This window comes from Pituophis catenifer, unplaced genomic scaffold, assembly GCF_029215685.1.
Source record: "Pituophis catenifer annectens isolate HBS135680 unplaced genomic scaffold, rPitCat1.0.hap2 SCAF_2, whole genome shotgun sequence".
In the NCBI taxonomy this organism is placed as follows: domain Eukaryota; kingdom Metazoa; phylum Chordata; class Lepidosauria; order Squamata; family Colubridae; genus Pituophis; species Pituophis catenifer.
The window spans coordinates 75,550,931-75,571,858 of NW_027256882.1; the positions used below are offsets into that span (position 1 = coordinate 75,550,931).

Sequence of the window (20,928 nt, forward strand, 5' to 3'; positions counted from 1 at the left end):
GTTTATTTTTGCTAAGACAATGTTCTTAAATGTTCATGTTAGGCATATTAATGGAATTACAATAGTAAGAAATGTACTACATCTTTCCCTTAACATATGACTTTCAGATATATTGGACTACAGCTTCTATAATCTTGCAAACTGCATGAGATATTATCTAGCAGCAAAGCCGCCAGGAAGTCTTCCCACTTTGCTATGACTTGGCAAATAGAGGAAATAAAAATCCCAATTGACCTCAAATAGCACTGTATAATTACTTAGAGTTATTAAATATTAGAAGTATCTAGAATCAGATTTGAACATTTTGGATCAGTCACAGAGTCTTTGTGCTACATATATCACTATTAATAACCGAAAGACTGATTCTGAACAGATTTGCTAAATCATTCATTCACAGTTGTGCTTACTCTCAAGCAGGGTATGCAGCCTCAGCCTAAAGGTAAAGGTTCCCCTCGCACATATGTGCTAGTCATTCCCGACTCTAGGGGGTGATGCTCATCTCCATTTCAAAGCCGAAGAGCCAGCACTGTCCAAAGACATCTCCGTGGTCATGTGGCCAGCATGACTAAATGCCAAAGGCACACGGAATGCTGTTACCTTCCCACCAAAGGTGGTCCCTGTTTTTCTATTTGCATTTTTTATGTGCTTTTGAACTGCTAGGTTGAGAGAAGCTGGGACAAGTAATGGGAGCTCACCCCATTATGCGGCACTAGAGAATCGACACCTGTCGGCACGCGATTTATTGAGCTTTTCAATCTCCGGTAGGCCAACCATGGATAAATCCAAGAAAATAAAAGTTTCAGAAGAAAACAGAATGTAATTTCATTCAACTACATATGCTAGTTTTGTGGCCGCTCAAGAAATAGTCAGGCACAGGAAGGGTTTTGTGGCTCCCGGTGTTTTCTTTTCTGTGAGAAATGGGTCCAAATGGCTCTTTGAGTATTTAAGGTTGTAGACCCCTGATCTAGGGGTTCTGTAAGTGGACTATAGGATGCTTTGCTAATAAAGAGCCTGTTTGGTGTGGTCATTAAGGGACCAGGCTAAAAACTGGGAAACCATGAGTTCGAATCTTGCCTTAGACACAAAGCCAGTTGGAGGTCTACAGGCTAGTCGCCCTCTCTCTGTCCTAGGAAGAAACCACTTCTGAAATCTTGCCAAGAAAACTGCAGTCACCAGGAGATATGCCTTCAAATCACATGTTTTGTTAATGCACAGTATTGTCAGAGGCACATGGGGTGATACCTCATGCTTTATGGAGAAATATGCTAAAGAAACAAGCTAGTCTTCACTGAAAGTGGTTTCCCCCAAAATTATTTCAATTGTAATGATTAAAAAAGATAGCTATATAATTGTGCAACTGAAAGAAAGAATTGGTCTATCATCAAGGATTTGAAAGAACTACTATGTAAAATGATGCCAGTGTTATCATTGCTTTTTTGGCATTTTAATACTCAGTCACTTAGCAGAGGGTACCTCCCCTAAGAAAATGTCCCTAGAATGTATTAATATTGATATGGTAAGGATAATGTCACTTCATAATCTGCTTTGAGAAGCATAGGCATATGCCACATTGGACTATTAAAATTATATAGTAATATGTAAAATATTTGCCTATTATTGCTTTTAAATTTAAGGGTACCCCTTCCAATAAATATAAAATGAATTATATTTGGCAATAAAATGATTTGGCAATATTTGTATATATTATACATAGGCATGCAGTAGTGTGAAAGTGTAGTCCAGGATACATCTACATCGGGGGGGGTTTCTACCGGTTCTACCCAGTTCGGGCAAACTGGTAATGGTGGAGGTGGGAGGCTCCACCCACCTGGACAATCTGCACATCTGCAGAAGGTTCTGCGCATGCACATGCACAGACGTGGCGTGGATGCTCACATTTGCGAATCGGTAGCAAAGGTAAGTGAATCCCACTACTGATCTACATAAAGTTCAATCTTCAGATCATGCACAAGATAAATGTAATAGAGTAACTAGGAAAAAAAGTATCTAGAGTAAATATATCATCTAGCAATTATCTGACTAGTGATCCATAATAAGGTAAACAGAGGTTTATGGATATATATATAGGAACCCTCTCTATTGCATATATACATGTACACTTAAAAAAACCCAATAGCTGGAGAAGTCCATCAAAAATATTCTAGACATATGCAATAGGTGGGAAGAGAAAGTTAAATAGACAAAACCTTAACAATGACAAAACAAGCATCATTCCAGGAATATCAATATTCTGAATCTGATTCAACAAAAATATTCCTCCTGTTTTTAATAAGAAAAAAATGGACTTGCCCAGAAAATATAGGATGGTATCAAGTCTGCACCTTGAAACTTCCTATTACCAACAGATAGCATAAAAGCCATGAGATTCAGATCTCAATTAACAGATTTTTGCATTTCCAAACCTTGAATATTTTGATACAACATAGGTAAAAGTTTAAACATGGTTATACTTGGTGGCTGGCAACCAGCAATTAACTCTCAAAATTTAAACCACCAGCTAGCTAATTTAGTATGCTCCTTCAACAAGGATGACAGTTCTCTGTAATGCCACCTTGTTTTGAGAATACATGTCAAATTTCAATCCTCGTAACCAAATGTAATAAGCAAGATTGCATCAGATTCTGAAATACTCCAGACCCATCAGTTGAGATTAAGTGAAAGGCTATTATGAAATACTAGTTGGCAAACTGGAGACTTAAAGTTATTCCACAAGGTTTATATCTTCATGACAGTCCAATATGAAAATAAGTTAAACAACTATACAACTTTGCTAGGTAGTCTCACTGAATGAATCTGCCTATTTTGAAAGGCCAGTTCGAACGCAAGTACAATCAAAAATGGATAAAACTCTGAATATTGGAGCATAATTCTCCATACAGGATTTTAAAAATAATTACACTTTGAAATGTAATTATCCTTACAAGATGTCTTTAATTCAGCATGTTTTGTTACACTAGGAATTTTGAAATCTTAGACTGGAACTGATAAGTATTTTCTGTAGGCTTTTATGAGCATCATGCAACCCCAAAAGTAGGGCTTGTGCCATAGATTAAGGGACTAGCAGCCAAAGAATACATTATGCTAATTGCATTTTTGCCTATGTTGTTTAATACTGCCATTTTTATCCCAAAGACAAAGCAGCAGCTATGGCCTCAATCCAGCATTGTGCTTTCAATATGGAGCTAAGCCAGACACTGGTTTGTGGTCAAACAATGCTATTAACCGGAAGGTGCCACTTGTTATAAACAGTCTAGGAATGAACAAAAGTGAACAGTCTACAGTTCATTTCGGTATATGTGTCATTAATTTAAATGAATGTTTCTTTTAGGCAAGTACATAGAATTGTCATGAAATCTGAAGTGAACCCCTTAAAAGTTCAAAACAGCTACTCTCAACAATCAAACATCACGTATGAGGTGATATTTGCTAATTTTGTATAGATAAAAATGTATGTTTACCCATATGCAGTAATACACAGTCTAATACACAGTCACAGAAATCCTATTTTACAGCAGTGGTATTGCTATCAGTTACATTACTTGTATCAGAACACTGGCAAAATCCAAGGAAGTTTTTGTTTTTTTTTAAATCTCCTTGCGTGCTAATGATATCTGTCACTTAATAGATAGCACAGAAACATATCATGAAAATACCAAAGCACGCTTTTAATTTAAGTGTAAAAGTAAAAAAGCATAAATTCAATAAGCACATCCTATTGCTTATTTGCTTTAATGATTCTGAAAGAGATCCTTTGAAGATAAAATGGTTTTCCACCAGTGAATCGCCCATTGGTGGACAACAAACCCTTTACCTGTGCTATGATACCGCTTGCTGTCCTCAAATAAAAGATGTCATACTGATGAAGTCAATTCCTGCCATTTGTCCATCTCCAGCTGACAGGCTGCTACTGTCTTTCCAGCAAAGTTGCCCCCCTTGCACAGTCCCCAGATGAAATGGCATCCCCCTTCAGAAGAATCCAAAGGATTGGATTACCTGTCTGTACCAGATCATTGTTTTGAGGAGGTAAACCATCAATTATTAATCTCCTAATGTTCTTCAGCAAGGTAAGGAAGGCTGCCTCTGACCTATTTCAACCTTTCCTACAGCTATTATAAGAGCAGCCATGTCATAGCAAAACAATTCGCTAACCCCACCCCTGCTTTCATTGGACAATTGCCTTAGTGTGCAGCCATTTTCTTTTGGCAATGGCCATTTCACACCCACAATATTAACTTAAATTCACAACTGGGAGGGAGACTTGACAGAAAATTAAATGGTTCCTTTATGAAATTTGACTAGTACTTTATTACATTACATGCCTTCAATTATTAATGATTTTTGTAATGCTTTCTAATTCACATTGTTTCTTAAAGGATTTCCTCAGTTTCACAGAACAGAACAAACAGCATATTGATTCATACTGACTTTCCCACACTTTATATTTCCCAAGAGGCCTGGAGGTATGTGAAAGATGAAATAGAAAGAAAAAAGGACAACTTATGTTAGATAATTAAACTGCATGTTAAATCAGAAAGCTATGTCATGGTTTTCTCCCTTTATTATTGGAAGTATATTTATTGTGGAGACTGCAAATAAATACTAATCCAACAATTACATTATGGCTCAACTCAAGTCATTTTCACGTAACAACAACCAATCCCTTCTAAAAATTTTGAAACTGAGATGTGATTTTATTAGCTTCTGCAGATCCTAAAACACAGAAGACATACAGCAAGTACACAAAATTAATCTGTGTGCATTATTTAGTTGACTAACAAAAAAGCACAAAAATACAAAATCCAGTCAATGCCCCATCTCCTGAATTATCACTAATCATGGAATAACAAAAACCTCCACAAATTACATATCTCACTTGCATACTTCACCCAAATAGAAATAAAACTACTACCACTCACTATGAGATCCATATTTTTCTATGAAGATGACTGTGCAAAGAAGCTAGCTGTTGGAAAATTGATTTAAATAGTAAGGGGTTTGATTTATTTCAAAGATCAGATTATGCAAAGAAATCAAATTTAAAAACAAAATGGGTAAATGAAAGAACTTCATGCATCAATCAACACTAACATAGGCTAGATTTAATAGTTTCTAAATCAATGCAATATGAATAGATTAAAACCTTGGGATTCTTCTAGAGATCTTAGGTTGTTTGTATGAAAGCAAGAGGTTGCTAAAATCCTCATCTATTAAGGATGAGGGAAAACATATGGTTAGAGCATATATCCTATAGGGAGAGCAACACAAAAGTTCAGGATCTGGAACTCAATTTCTTGACCTTCATGTGGGAGTATATTTGTTCTGAGATGAGAATGCTTTCGCTTCAGTGCCTCTAAGGATGCAGCCTTAAAGCAAACTAGGAAGAAAGCTCTGTAGTGGCTTTAAACATACAATATTAGATACTTTACCAGGGAGCAGGTTGCTATTAATTCCCAACCTGCAAAGGCTACCGGTTCATTGATTCTTCTGGAAGGCTTTACTTTACCTAGGGCATGTTTTTAAAATTTCAGTTTTAGCCCTATTGAACCCCAGTACTCTCAAAAATTGGCTTGAAAAATCACTCAAGTAAGCATCCTTTTGGAACAGCATCTTCCAGGTCAAATAGAAATAATCAGGAAGAATCAAAGCAGATAAATTAGGAGCCCTGGTGGTAAAGTGGTTAAAGTGCAACATTGCACGCTAACTTTATCCACAGTCTGGAGTTCGATCCTGATGGGGCTGAGGTTGCCTCAGTCTTCCATCTTTCCAAGGTCACTAAAATGAGGATCCAGAGAACAATATGTAAATAATGTTTCAACATTATAAACTACCCACCCAGAGAGTGCTGTAAAAACACTATGGGATGGTATAAGTGGTGGGTTGCCCCCAGTTCACACCGGTTCTATAGAACCAGTAATAAAACCGGTGGGAGGCTCTGCCCACTGACCCTGACGTCATCAAAATGCTTCTGCGCATGCGCAGAATAGCGTGCGTGCACACGAGCAAAGCGCACGCGGCCCCGTTGTGAACCGGTAGTAAAGGTAAGTAGAACCCATCCCTGGGTGGTAGATAAGTCTAAATGCTATCACTATTACAAAACCGCCCCTAGTAAATTTTAGTTGAAGCCGATAATTAAATTGACAAATACAGTTCTTCATCAATTCAGCTTCAAGTTGAGTGAACATAGTAGCAAGGAAAAAAAAGGGATTGAAAAATTTGGATAGGATGTTTTTCACTGATTTAACTTTTTGTAGATGTTCACCTGGAAAACATTGAGCATCTGGGGAAATGTTTTTGCTCTGAAACTTAGTAGTCTCATCATGAATAGAATAAACCCGAAAATAGCCACTCCTGTTGGCTGTTCAGTGGTTGAACTTATTTGTTCCCTTTACATTCCAAAGGAATAGACAAAAGATTCAAGGTGTTTCAAAGAACTTTCTGGCTTTATTAAGTTTCCACTTATTTGCAGGAAGGACAATCAAAAACATCCAAAGGCTTCCTACCATTCCTCACTTACATTTAAAAGTACCTATATGTTGCAAAGGTAAAAGAAAGCATGTTGCCACTTTTAGAACCAGGTGCTTTTTCCAATAGCACTTTCCATGATGTGTACTATTTAAGACGACGGTATTAAGGAAGTAAGAAACTAGAAATCAACAGTGTATTAAAAAACAGGATGTTGAACTGCCATGGTTATGTCTGTAGAGAATAATGGCTGATTTGAATCCAGAAACTAGTAAAAACCATAAAATTCAAAAGAAATATTAGTTTTGCCAAACTTTACAATATATCAGAGTCAGAAATAAATGGGCTCAGTGTCCCCAAACAACTCTCACTGTGAGATCAATCAGGGCCCTGGTTCATCTTGAAGCAGTGCAAAATACTGCAAGTGGAAATGTTCTCAGCGTTGGAATCTAGACATTGCTCTCACTTCTTAAAATAGCATAAAGCTGGCAAAACAGAGTGTAAGTTAAAACACTCCTATTTCCACTCAGTGCAAAATGGATTTTTAAGTAAAATGTGAAAATCCACTTGTATGGCTACACTGCCACCATAGAAGAAAGGATGTTAGACTTTTAAACTCTGTTTTATAATCTGTGTTGGTATAGATGGTGTAAAAATATTTCAGATAAGAAGCAAATATATTTGCAATCAATAGCAATGCGCCAGCAAAAGATTATCCCTGCCAAGGAATCCATAAAACAAATCATCCTGGCATAAAGTCTTGATATACATTAGTAGTGTAAGGAACATTACTAGTGAGAGTTGTGCTGAAAGAGGACTTGTTGTTAGCAGGAAGTGCTTTATACAAAGAGGACATACAAACCTTTGGTATGACATGCTCACAAAGAGGACATACCAACCTTTGTCTTCTCAGATCTTCAGTGTGAACTTTATTTCAGGACTACATCCAGCAAACGCAAGTCTAAACTTCCATTATTTTTATTTTGATACAAGAAATCACACTAAGAAGTTGGAAACAAGAAATCACCAGTAAATGAAGAACAGGATGCTGAGCCACTAAGGTTCTAGGTCTGTGGAGAGTAATAGCTCTTTAAATGATACAGTAAGGTTAGGTTGGGTTAGGTTAGGTTGGATTAAGTTGGGTTGGGTTGGGTTGGGTTGGGTTGGGTTGGGTTAGGTTAGGTTAGGAATGCTGATTATTCCAGTGATTCATGTTGCACACATACATTCCACATAGAAATACTGAAAATTGGGTAGTGCATAACGAATTTTTTCTATCTCAAAAGATTCTGCTTGTGACTTTTGCATAGGGTACAGACAAAATAAAATTTGTGAAAGAAGGAAAGCAGAGGAGTGATACAGTGGTGGGATTCAAAAAATTTTACTGGGCGTGGCTTGGTGGGCATGGCAGGGGAAGGATACTATAAAATCTCCATTCCCTCCCCACTCCAGGGGAAGGTTACTGCAAAATCCCCATTTCCTCCCGATCAGCTGGGACTCAGGAGGCAGAGATAGATGGGGACAGTGCCAGTCAGAGGTGGTATTTACCGGTTCTCCGAACTACTCAAAATTTTCACTACCATTCTCCAGAACTGGTCACAACCTGCTGAATACCACTTCTGCAGTGGTAGTTCTGGATTCATACTTGCAGATAAGTTTGTTTTTGGTGACAACCCTTACTACAATAAGCTTGTGTCACTTTTGCTTTGAGCAAGTAAAACATTGACAACCAGAACAGAAACAAACAAAAGACAGAGTTTCATTGCTGACAGAGGCTGAAAGAGATCTCCAAGTGTGAATAGAAAGCAAGATGGCATTCTTCACATTTCCTCATTTGTTTGTTTCTACTTAAAGATTTGATTAGAGTGTAAGCAGTTGGCAATCTTTTGGGAGCTGAAGGTTACATTCAACATTTCAAAGATTAGGTGACAAAATGATGCAAAGCATTTAAAGTATGCCACACATGCATGGGACCAATATTCTCATTTTTGTTTGACTATATCCTTCTGGGCTTTTGGCAGGAGAAATTTGCTGTTTAAAAAGCCCATTTAATGACTACATTATATTTTTGAGTATTTTCCACTTCCTGTTTTCAGTCTGTTCCATTGCTGAACAGTTCTTACCATTAGGACTTCCTGATTTCTAACTGAAATTTAATTCCTTGTAATTTTGCCCTGTCTCTTGCATTAGAGATCTTCAGATACTTGAAAACTTCTATCATGTCTTTGTGGAATCTTTTCTTCCCCAGTTAAATACCAGTATCTAGTCTCCAACTGTTCTTTATACATTTTTCCCTTCCTGACCTTGATTCCTTTCTTCTGGATATTCTCTAGTTTATCAGCATCCTTCTTAAAATGCATTAGCCAGAGGTGGAAACATCATTCTAGATATGATCTGACCAAAATAGAACAGAGAAGAATTATAGCTTCCCTTGCTTTTGTTACTATGTTCTTACTGCAATGGCCTGCAAATTGAAGTTCTGAAAGGGAGATTCTGGAGAATCACATAAAATGAATGACTTTGTCACTTTAAATCAGGAGTCATTGAAGTAACAGTTCACTATCTTCTCTACTGTCAATCCTGCCAAGATTTGCAACACAAATTTATCACACCACCATTAAATCAGCATCAAGCTGCACAGACTCTTTTTATTTCAATTATCTTTTAGCTGACCAGAGTGATGCACTCTAATAATGTTGCCAAGTTTTGATTAGATTCAACATGACTTCACTAAGAACAGTTTGTCTTGATTAAACCTATTCCAAGTTTAGTAATAACAATAACTGAACTTTTTTTATCTGTTTCTAGTTATAAGAAAGGTGTTTTGACTAAACCCTTAGCTTGATGTTCAAGAAAGTTTTACTTATGTTGGCTGCATTCAATTTATTTTTTATTCAATTTTATTATCATATTTTATTTTATTGTTTTATGTTATGTAAGACTTGGCAGTGACCAAAATAAACTATTTTTTGCTCTTGACGCCTTCCTCTGTTGATACAGCCCAGGCCTAGAGTAGGAATCTTGGTGCCACATAGAATGTTGAGGATTCCATTTGTGTGCTGCATTTAAATTTCCCATCTCTGGTGATCTTTCTAAAAAATCTTACACTTTCTTTCAGCCACTGTATTTTTGTGAACGTGGGAGTGTTTGCACCTCTGATTCTACTTCTTTTTCATTTCAGACGTTTTGCTGTTAGCTCAGTATCTGCAATTTCTTCAACTCTCTAGCCATTTAAACTCCAGAGAAGCTAGAGAGGTATGCATCTAATATCTAACCAATGTTCTTGTTACTGCTGGTTTGAAAAAATGATGCTGTCAGTCTGTACAGTATATGGATCAAGAAAAAAGTGAAACTAACAGTTTATGATAAGTTACAGTCCCAATGCTGTCTTTTGATTTCTTCCTTGCCTGTGGATGAAAATAGAAGTGTGGGTTTGTTTAATACTACCTGGCAGTAGAGAGATTTCTGTTTTTCTTTGCTGCCATCTAGTGGTCTCCAGATTTTTGCACCCAGATCTGTTATTCCTACCAAAGATACAGTATACGTTGTGCACACAAGTCCTAGGTTCAGTATTCTGTATACTGGAAGGGCAGAAAACTCTGTGAATACAGCCAGACAGCTATATAAAAGTGCAATACAGCAGTCCTTCAAATAGCAGAAAAATATGCTAGGATAAATGCCATAAATTATTTTGGCTTATTGACAAAGCTAGCTTTTTTGAGCACAGATCATCTTTTTCTTTCTTTCAAAGCGAGTACTAGACTCATGTTCAAAGAGAGCTGGCAGATCACAAACACAGAGGAAGTGTTATGAGAAGCATCTAGTGAACTTTTTCAGCTTCATCTTGTACCCTTCTTTGTGCCTGTGATTGGTCAGCTGGAATGACAGATATAGAGAAGCGTGGGGTGAAGTAGGAGGAAGCAATCAGTAACTATTCTTGATGAATTCATACTTTTTCCAAATCTAATGAAACCATCAATGCTGTTTCAGTATTGTCGGCATACAATCCTAAATATCTACCTACAGTCTAATATTATCAGGGGTGTGACATTGTTTCATAAAACTGTTTGTACTGGATGAATTATTGTTGGTAGTACCTCTTATCTGTATCAAAGAGAGGCAAGTCCTTACACCATCTGTCAAAATCTTTGTCTCCACAATTTAAAAAAAAAGATATCAGATAATTTTTACAATCCTTCCCTATTTTTAAAATAAATTATATGTGCTTTTTAGAAAGAAAAAAAGAACTGAAGGCAATATATTGTAGAGGACAGTGCCCAGCAAGTAAATGAAAATGGCCATTAGTGGCAGGCACATGCCAGCTCCTAACGAATTGGTCATCAACCAAAACTTAATGAAGTATGCTAGATTGTATCCAGTGGTGGGTTTTAAAACTTTTTACTACCGGTTCTGTGGGCGTGGCTTGGTGGGCGTAGCATGGCATGGCTTGGTGGGCATGGCAAGGGAAGGATACTGTAAAATCTCCATTCCCACCCCACTCCAGGGGAAGGATACTGAAAAATCTCCATTCCCACCCCATTCCAGGGGAAGGTTATTGCAAAATCCCCATTTCCTTCAGCTGGGACTTGGGACGCAGAGACTAGATGGGGGCGGGGCCAGTCAGAATTTTTACTACTCAAAATTTCCGCTACTGGTTCTCCAGAACTGGTCAGAACCTGATGAAACCCACCTCTGATTGTATCCCTAAGAAAAACTGGGCTGAGAAGAGGGAAAATACTACTTCAAACTGGAACAAAGCTTCATCAACTGTGGGAAGAAAAAGAAACATGTAACATACTGAGGACATCTCATATAAACAAAATGTTCATGTCCAGATAGATGAACATCGGGATGACTCTATGCTGACCAAGAAATTAGTTTTATTCTGTATAAGTCAGGTTCCTGTTGTTGCTACATTTGTACATCATACTATTACAAAATATAATGTATTACTTTGGGGCCAGCATGTTGGATTAACTCCATCATTATGTCTTATTCTATAAGTCATAGTTAAAAAATATATAGTTCAGTGTACTATGTGAACCCAGTTTTTATGTAGTTTGTAGTCCTTCTAAATTTAGTACCTAGAAATGTCTTAAAAGCTGACTAAGCAATATTGACATTACACCAGACTAAACAGGATATCGCTGGATCCATTGTATTATCAGGGTCAGGAAACCAACTTCTTTGTTCCTTTACCCAATTTTATGGAATCAATGATTCTGAAATGTTTTAAATACATAATAAGTTATGGCAGCCTTTTACTACTTGATGCTTCTAGAAATGTTGGAACTTCATGTCAGAATTCCAATAATGACACACTTGGGGAATGCTAGAGTAGATAACATCCAGCCTTCCCCAATCTTAGTGGAAATTTTAGCTGTTGTCTATGTATTTCTACAGCATATATAAAAATATAAACCATTGAAATGGACAGGAAAGAAGGAAGGACAAGTTTTCTACTACAATTTATAGGAAGGAAGAAAATATATTAACAAAATCAAATGACAGTTTATTAACCCATTTCATTTTTCAACTTCAGTAGCAAATGTACTGTCTTTCATTTCCAGTACAACACTTTCAGAATGACTTGCTCTGAGATCTGGATGTGTTCTGACGGCAAACTGACACCTTCCAAGGTAACAACTGACTTCAGACAATTTGCACATTTCTATTGGTGTTCAGAATGTTAGCTTTTCAAGTCTTCCTTGGTATATCTGTAGAAGGTTGCCAAGTAATAAAAGTACCATCCCACTCCACTTTAGATAAATTTGTAAAATCACACTTAGACTTTTAATCAGATATAAGTTAAAAACTGAAGAATATAATCCCTTTTGAGAGGAGCAATAAATTAACTCAGAGAACGTCCTAAAAACTTATCGCACTGGAGTGTCTTAATAACTTATCGCACTGGAGTGTCTAATATCTTCTTTTTCTCTTATCATTGCCTATTAAAAGCATTTGGTTGCCACTTCCAAAATATTAATTGCTCATTAAGATCCATTGCTGCTCTGTACTTGTAAGCTTTTCTAATTTATACTGAACATTGTACTTATTTCCATCTTCCTTTTAAATATTTGTAATCAACAAAGCAGCACTCATGTTAAAAACAAACTATATTAAAACTATCTTAAGAATTAAAAGTTGAATTTATTAAATTTAAGATTAAAAGTCGAATTAAAAATCGACTTTTGAAGATAAGGTGGCAGTATCTTTAACTGTAGCATCAGATGTCTATGGAGATTCTCAGTCATCCAGGTCAGGAGTCTCCAACCTTGGCAACTTTATGACTTGTGGACTCCAACAAGTTGAAGTCCACAAGTCTTAAAGTTGCCAAGGTTGGAGACCCCTGATCCAGGTCATGGTTGTCCCACAAAGGTGCTTTTTTTTTCAAGAGGCAGCTGGACTTTGTTTTTCTTTGAAGACTTTCACTTCTCATCCAAGAAGCTTCTTCAACTCTTCTTCAGACCGAAGTTCAGAACATGTTCTGGTTATAAACTAACCAGTAACAAGTAAACAGTCTTCCAAAAGTTTTTTTTTTTTTTAAACGTCCATTCGAATTTATTGCGGAGAAAAGATCGCGAACGAAAAAAACGAGAAACAAACAAAAAAACAAAAAAACGGCGGAGACTTCTCTGACGCCCCAAGCCCCTCCCCCTCAAGGACGGAACGGAAAGTGCAGGGTACAAATTCTCGCCCGGCGGAGGAGGAAGGTTGCACGCAGAGCGGAATATCACTGCGCTCCCCTCGGTTTCCGCTCCCCTGCTCTTTTTCTCTTCCTTCCTTTCTCCGCTGTTGCCGAGATCCCGGATCCAAGATGGAGTCTCTAAATAAAGCGGGGCAAGAGATGAGCCTGGCGGCCTTAAAGCAGCACGACCCCTACATCACCAGCATCGCCGACGTGACCGGCCAGGTGGCCCTTTATCGCTTCAGTCCAAAGGCCAACGAATGGGTGAGTCAGTGGCCTCCAGGCCGAGCGGGGCGGAGGGTCTCGAGGATTGCGTGGCTCCCGACACCGCTTCCCACGGCGCGCCTTAACGGTTGTTGGGGCGCCTCCGGTTTCTTGCCCTCCCTCGACGGAGCGAGCCTCTTCCTGGGTTGGTGGAAGAAAAGGAGGGCGACTCTTTCTAGCCCCGTCCCTCTGCGGCGCGGAGCCGCTCCTCAAGGGGAGAGCTCCGAAACACACCCACTTTCTCGAGGCAACTGGTCGCCGTTGGTCGTTCCGCCCCTTCCTCGCAATACGGTGGTTCTCAGCGCTCAAGTAATTTGGGGTCCTGCGTAACAGCCCTCCGCTGCTTTTCAGGTACTCCACGGGTTAAAATGAGGTTAAAGCTGAGCTGCGGTGGTAGCTGGCCACTAACAGCAATTCCCCTCAGAAGTGATGGTTATGTAGTTGGCCTGTTTCGCAGATAAACGAAATGGCTGCTCCTGGACTCTCGACCTGTGTGGTCGTCCAGGTCATGGTTGACGCAAAGGTGCTTTTTTCCCCCCAAGAGGCAACTGGACTTTCTGGTTTTTCTTTGAAGAGGTTTCACTTCTCATCCAAGAAGAAGCTTCTTCATCTCTGACTGAGCTGAATGGAATGGAAAGATTCTACCATCCAGTCAGAGCTGAAGAAGCTTCTTCTTGGATGAGAAGCAAAACGTCTTCAAAGAAAAACCAGAAAGTCCAGTTGCCTCTTGAAGAAAAAAAAAAAAAAAAGCACCTTCGGGTGCTTTCGACCTATGGATTATTCAACCTGTATGGAAATTCAGTATGGATGCTAAATATGAAAAATCTTTCAGAATTTAAGAACAGCTCTGCGCAATACTGTGGCTACTAAAAATGTTGTATTCTGATATGTACTCTGTCTGCTTATGGCGTACAGAAATGTTAAAAATACCTCAAATGTAAAATGAGTCTTGGCAACTTACTGTATGTTGTGGTGGTTGTTTTTTTTTTAAATTTTTTCTTTCCTTCTATGTCCTAGCAGGAATCATATTCTTGCATTAAAAATTGCATTAGTTCTTGCAGGTATGGAATTGTGAAATGTTGGTTAATGCCATATTCAAACATGAAATAAAATATTTAATCTTTGATGGGCATGAAAACTGGATGTGGCATTGAACCTTGTGTACACTATTCCATTCATAAATCCTAACTATAGCAACTTTAGGACTTTTCCCTTCAGATAGTTGAGGATATTTTGAACATGTAGTAGCAAAGCTGTAGAGGGTGTAGGGAATTGCTTTGAAGGACAGGAAGAAGAGCCTCTGTCTACTAACACAAGTGGGGATTGAGCCCATTCCAAGAAACTAATTTGAGTAAACATCCTAGATTTTTCTAGAACTCTTCCTAGATTGCATAAAGATAAAGTGAGGAAGCTGGAGGAAACATATCGAGATTTGCAAGATTCTGCTACTTTACGATAAAAGGAGTCCTGACCGATATGGTATAGGTTTCTTAATCTGGTCTACCTGATATTGCTCTATATAGGGTAAAAAGTTGATAAACCTCTCTCAGAAAGCTCCTGGGAACTATACCTCCTAACTACTCACCCTGACTTAGTACAGTAGTTAGGTGATACTGTTGCCACCACCTATTTTTCAGGGAAGCACTTCACCTATGTTCTCTCTGTAATCGTGGTTTGTTGTGTCCCTACAATTTGATTTTGTTTTGTGGCAAATTAAATGGGGCACGGAATGAAATAAATTGTATAGTGCCCCATAGCACTGAGATACATAGCTGGTGAAACCACTTCCTTCCCCATCCCTTTGTAGGAAGATGAACCAATCTCTTATGAGGTAAATAAAAATAAAATAAAATGTAATTTAAAAAGAAACAGGTAATATAAGAAGTCTTTTTAAAAACTTTAAATATATTTATGTGGAAAAGAGTATAAAATAGAGCAGGAGTGTCAAACTTGCGTCGTCACGGCATCACGTGACATATTGGGGCTTTCCCTCCTTCGCTAAACTGTGCGTGGACATGGCCAGCGTGTGACACATCCAAGACGCGAGTTTGACAGCCGTGATATAGAGCTTTCCAATTACAAATAATTTAGAAGATATAAAGGGGGGGGGGGAAATCAGGTGTGTCTGACACACCAAAAGATGATACTGTTTTGTTCCTAATTTGAATAATTTCTACTCGAAAGAAATACTCAATGACATAAAGCAAACAGTAATTGAGTTTGCATAGAAAAACTAAACACTAGAGAAAGAAATTAAACTTAAATAACACATGCTAAAAAAGGAATAAATTGAGCTCAAATATAGCACATGCTGAAAAAGTAATACAGGTAGTCCTCAACTTACGACCACAATTGAGCACAAATTTTTGTTGCTAAGTGAGACATTTGTTGCATTTTGTTCCATTTTATGACCTTTCCTGCCATAGTTATTAAGTGAATCACTGCAGTTGTTAAATTAGTGACACATTTGTTAAATGAATCTGGCTTCCCCATTGACTTTGTTTGTCGGACATTCGCAAAAGGTGATCATGTGACACTGGGACATTGCAACCATTATAAATATGAGCCAGTTGCCAAGCATCTGAATTTTCATCAGATGACCATGAGGATGCTGCAACGGTTGTAAGAGTGAAAAATGTCATAACTCACTTTTTCGGTGCCGTTGTAACTTTGAACTGTCATTAAATTAACTGTTGTAAGTTTGAGGACTACCTGTACATTGAATTTAAATAGCGTACACTGAAAAATAAATTAAATTTAGTGCAATTCTTAGCTAACCTTTTCTTATTCCTCTAGAGTAGTGTTTCTTAAAATGTAGTTTCAGGATTCCTAAGGGGTCTTCCAAGACATGGAGTCCTCAAAATCAAAATTATTTGCCAAAATTATTGAAAAGTAATATATTAAAGTCTCCTCATTGATAGTATTGTAAATCAATTTGGTGTAGTTTGTTTGGCAAACTTAAATGTTGTAGGTTTAATTGTTTCCTTCTTTGTACTGCTGCTCTGAATAAAGTATGTTTACATGGAAATAATGTCAATATATAAATATGATTTTATTTTTAAAAAGAAAAGAATAGAACAATTTTATTTATCAAATCTATATGCAGTCTAGTTCCCAATTATTTTAAATTATGCCATTAGAATCTATGTGTTATGTTTATCAAGACTTTCTTGTTTGAACAAGAATAGCCTCATTAAAACTGATCTGGGACTAAAGATTATTTGAAGGATTATCAACAGATGTTTTTGTACTGTAACTTCTTGATGTTGGAAATCAAGAACTTTTACTGTAATATTGGAAACATTTTTGTTCTGGATGCTTAGAGATTCTTGTTCTTCAATTTTCCTGCTGACTAATTTCAATTTGAATGCTGTCTAGCAAACTTTGGCTAGCCCAGTCTCAGAAGAGGTAACCAAGATGAGATCCATTTAGTACTTAAATGGGAGACAACTAGGACATATAGGTTAGAATGAGAAATCAAATTTAAAAAAAAGAATGGCAGTACACAATGGCAATGTCTTCCATACTGGTTTTTTTGCCAAGAAAATAAACAAACTATGTTGACATCATCACCAGAAGCCGATTGTCAGTTGATAGAATCATTGCTTTCTTTGAAAGTTGCCTTTGTTGCTCATAACAAGCAGAAAATCATCTACCGTACAAACAATAAAATATTGTTGATGGTCTCTTTGTTCTACACCTACATTTTTCAGACCCTTGACTTTTTAATTTTTGTATGTTCACCATTTCTACCTGTACACTTTGTCCCTGAAGTGAATAAAATTTGAGCAATATAGTGTGGTCACTCACATATGAACTGAAGTCTTGATGTTGAAAGCATATATTCTTTTTCATGTGCCAGATTTTAGTATGAAAATGTAATGCTCTGTGATACAACATTGTGTGATAGAAATTTCTTTAAATTTGTAATCCATAAGTGTTAGCATTTTATGGTGACTTTACCTGGAAAAAAGCAAAAATGTCTTACATATTTAACTTTGCTGTTAGTGGTATGATTAATATTAAAAATTAACTCACTTTCTTTTACTAATATGCTTGAAGAAGTTGCTAGACCAATAAATGATGTAGTTTTATTTTTTTTAAGTCTTACTATTACAAAATCTATGACTATATCATTAATTTGAAGACTGTAATTATAAACTTTTTAATGATATATTGTCAAGTCTACTATTATGCAGTCAATATTTTTGAAATTATTTCTAGTGAAGGTATTAATGAATTGTTATCAGTGTGAATCTCGGACTGAGATATAACATCCTCTACTATTGAATTAAATCAATCTCATTCATTATGTCATAGTTATAATTTCTTATTTAATGAAACTTAGGAATGCATCAAATGACCTGCTTGAATTAATTTGTTGTTATTGTTTCTCTTTGTTATAGGAGAAGACTGACATAGAAGGTACCTTATTTGTGTATAAAAGGTAATGAAATAACTTTCAGGAATAATTGGATTAACAGTATAGTAGAACAATCTGTGACATTTGTCTTTTGCTGATATAATATTGTATTTACTAGGGCAATTAAACAATATTGCATTATTCTTAATCAGTGCTATGGTTTGCATAATGTGTTGAAATGAATCCAGAGATGCTGTGTCTCTGAATGGTGATTCTGTTTGGCAATAGGCACTTTTAAAATTTGGTATAGAATCTTTGAAACTGTGCTTCTGTTTGCACAAAGCACTCCATAGTCTCTTGCAGAAAGTCTCAAGGATTGTGCTAATGCAGAGTATTGCTAATTATCTTGCTCTCTGTCTTTTCTTCATTTTTCAACTTACTCTTCAGTGGCACTTTGAGAACGCTGCTGCTGTCAAGCTTTCTTTTGCTTTTGCAGATCAGTTTATCCATAGTTTGTTTCCCTTGAAATAATAGGTCTGCTTCACCTTACCATGGTTTTACGATTGTAAATCGATTGAACATGCACAACTTGGTTGAGCCCGTAAACAAAGACTTGGAGTTTCAACTTCATGAACCTTTTCTTCTTTATAGAAATGCCAACTGTAAGTATGCCCTTGAATATATAATTTAGGAAATACCACTTGTAGAAGTTTAGAAAATTTCTCCTATTTTAAGTCCAGTAAAATCTCAGTTTAACACCCTTTATTTAAAGGATTTTGGATTTAGTTGCACAAAGTTCGACTTCACAAATGCCACCAAGTATGAAATCTGTCCAAACAATTGATGTAATCTATGTAATTACAGTTATTGTGGTATTGCAAATTTATGCAATGACATTAATGTCTAACAAACATTTATATTTATGAAACGCCTTTCTTCCAAAAGGTATATTGAATCAGGATTTTAGTGTTTATGTGTGACATGATCTTGGAGAGTGATTGTCCCAGTTGGGAGGAGGACTCAAGCGGGAATTAGTCTGAACTCATCACTAGTCTAACACAAGAGGACAAGGTCTAATTCCCCCCACCCCCGTTCCCCTAATGCTTTTGAGCCTTATTTAGTCTTTCTCAAGCAAAAACTACCAGTCTGGGGAGATTCCTGTGCAATAGGCTTAGAACAATAAAGTAGCTAATTTGAACTTACATGCGCATGTCTGGTTTTTCATGCCTAACATTATTATTTTATTATTATTATTTATTAAATTTTATCAGGTTCGCCTGATTCGCCAGTTGCGGCCCTTTCTCGATCGGGATTCCTTGTGCACAGTCACTCACGCCCTCGTCACCTCTCGCCTTGACTACTGCAATGCTCTCTACATGGGGCTCCCCTTGAAGAGCACCCGGAGGCTCCAGTTGGTCCAGAATGCAGCAGCGCGGGTAGTGATGGGAGCAACATGGCGCTCCCATGTAACACCGCTCCTGTGCGAGCTGCACTGGCTCCCGGTGGTCTTCCGGGTGCGCTTCAAGGTGTTGGTTATTACCTTTAAAGCACTCCATGGCATAGGGCCTAGCTATCTGCGAGACCGCCTGCTGCTACCAACGACCTCCCATCGACCCGTGCGCTCCCACAGAGAGGGCCTCCTCAGGGTGCCATCAGCCAAACAATGTAGGCTGGTGACCCCCAGGGGGAGGGCCTTCTCGGTGGGGGCTCCCACCCTCTGGAATCAGTTGCCCCCGGAGATAAGGAGAATCCATGACCTCAATGCCTTCCGTCGTTCCCTTAAAACCTATCTTTTCCAGCAAGCCGGGTTGGCATAAGAAGAAAATTTTAAATTCTTTTAATCAGTCTGTGATTTCTTAACTTTTGGGCCAAAATTTATATATATTTTTAAATGTTTTTTAATATTTGTATTCTATGTTTTTTATCTTGGCTGTAAACCGCCCTGACTCCTCAGGGAGAAGGGCGGTATATAAATTGGAAATTAAATTAAATTAAATTAAATTAAATTAAATTAAATTAAATTAAATTAAATTAAATTAAATTAATAAATTAAATTAAATTAAATAATTAAATTAAATTAAATTAAATTAAATTAAATTAAATTAAATTAAATTAAATTAAATTATTAAATTAAATTAAATTAAATTAAATTAAATTAAATTAAATTTTTATACCGCACTTCTCCCGAAGGACTCAGGGCGGTGTACAGCCAAGATAAAAACCAACAATATAAAAGTTAAAAACAATTTTAAAATATTAAATAGTTTGGCCAACAATCTAAAATAAAATAACCCATTAAAATAATATTTTAGGCCAGCCCTGCTTGATGGAATAATAGTGTTTTAAGGGCACGGCGAAAGGTACGAAGGTCAGGAATCCGACGAATCTCCGGGGGCAGCTCGTTCCAGAGGGCAGGTGCCCCCACAGAGAGGGCTCTCCCCCTGGGGGTTGCCAGTCGACACTGTCTAACCGATGGCACCCTGAGGAGACCCTCTCTGTGGGAGCATACTGGTCGATGGGAGGCTATCGGAGACAGAAGGCGGTCTCATAAGTACCCAGGTCCTATGCCATGGAGCGCTTTAAAAGTGGCAACCAACATACAATGAGAACAAGTTAACATTCAATTTGGGTTGAGTGGATGCAATTAGCTGAGGAAAATACAAAGAAAATTTAAAGAGCTTTGAAAGTGTTATAATGGGAAAGCCTTTACTCTGGCTCAATGTAATTTCCTTCCCTCAGCTGTCCTTGAAGGCCAACAGGAAAATTCCCTACCCAGAGAGAGAATGCCCCTATGACTTTGGATATATAGGAACAACAGAGTATGTACTCCTCCAGTGCCTGTATTACAGAGACAACTACAGTAGTTGTATGCAGTTTTATTAACTGCACAAAAACCCAGGGTGCACAAGACAATTCTACACCTCCCTGCTGCTTGCAGATACTAATCCTGCTACAACATATAATATTGCCAAGTTCTGCACAGCAGTGTTTAAAATCTGTCAGAAGATGACCTATGCCATAAATTAATCTTATTGAGCAGTTAGTTCATTATTCAAGTGTGTTTTTGTGTGACAGATTTAATTTGCCATATGCTAACTTTTCTGTTCCCTTTCCTACATCTGCTCAATAT

General features: G+C 37.5%; 1 protein-coding gene across 1 annotated transcript in view; it reads left to right on the forward strand.

The window, feature by feature from the left end:
• The first annotated feature begins 13,300 nt into the window (after positions 1–13,300).
• Positions 13,301–20,928, forward strand: part of DCP1A (decapping mRNA 1A) — a 34,318-nt gene continuing 26,690 nt past the window's right edge. Inside the window, exons 1-3 of the mRNA XM_070933646.1 lie at positions 13,301–13,435; positions 17,842–17,882; positions 18,333–18,460. Of these exons, the coding sequence (XP_070789747.1) occupies positions 13,301–13,435; positions 17,842–17,882; positions 18,333–18,460 (304 nt within the window). The remainder of the gene's footprint in view (positions 13,436–17,841; positions 17,883–18,332; positions 18,461–20,928) is intronic.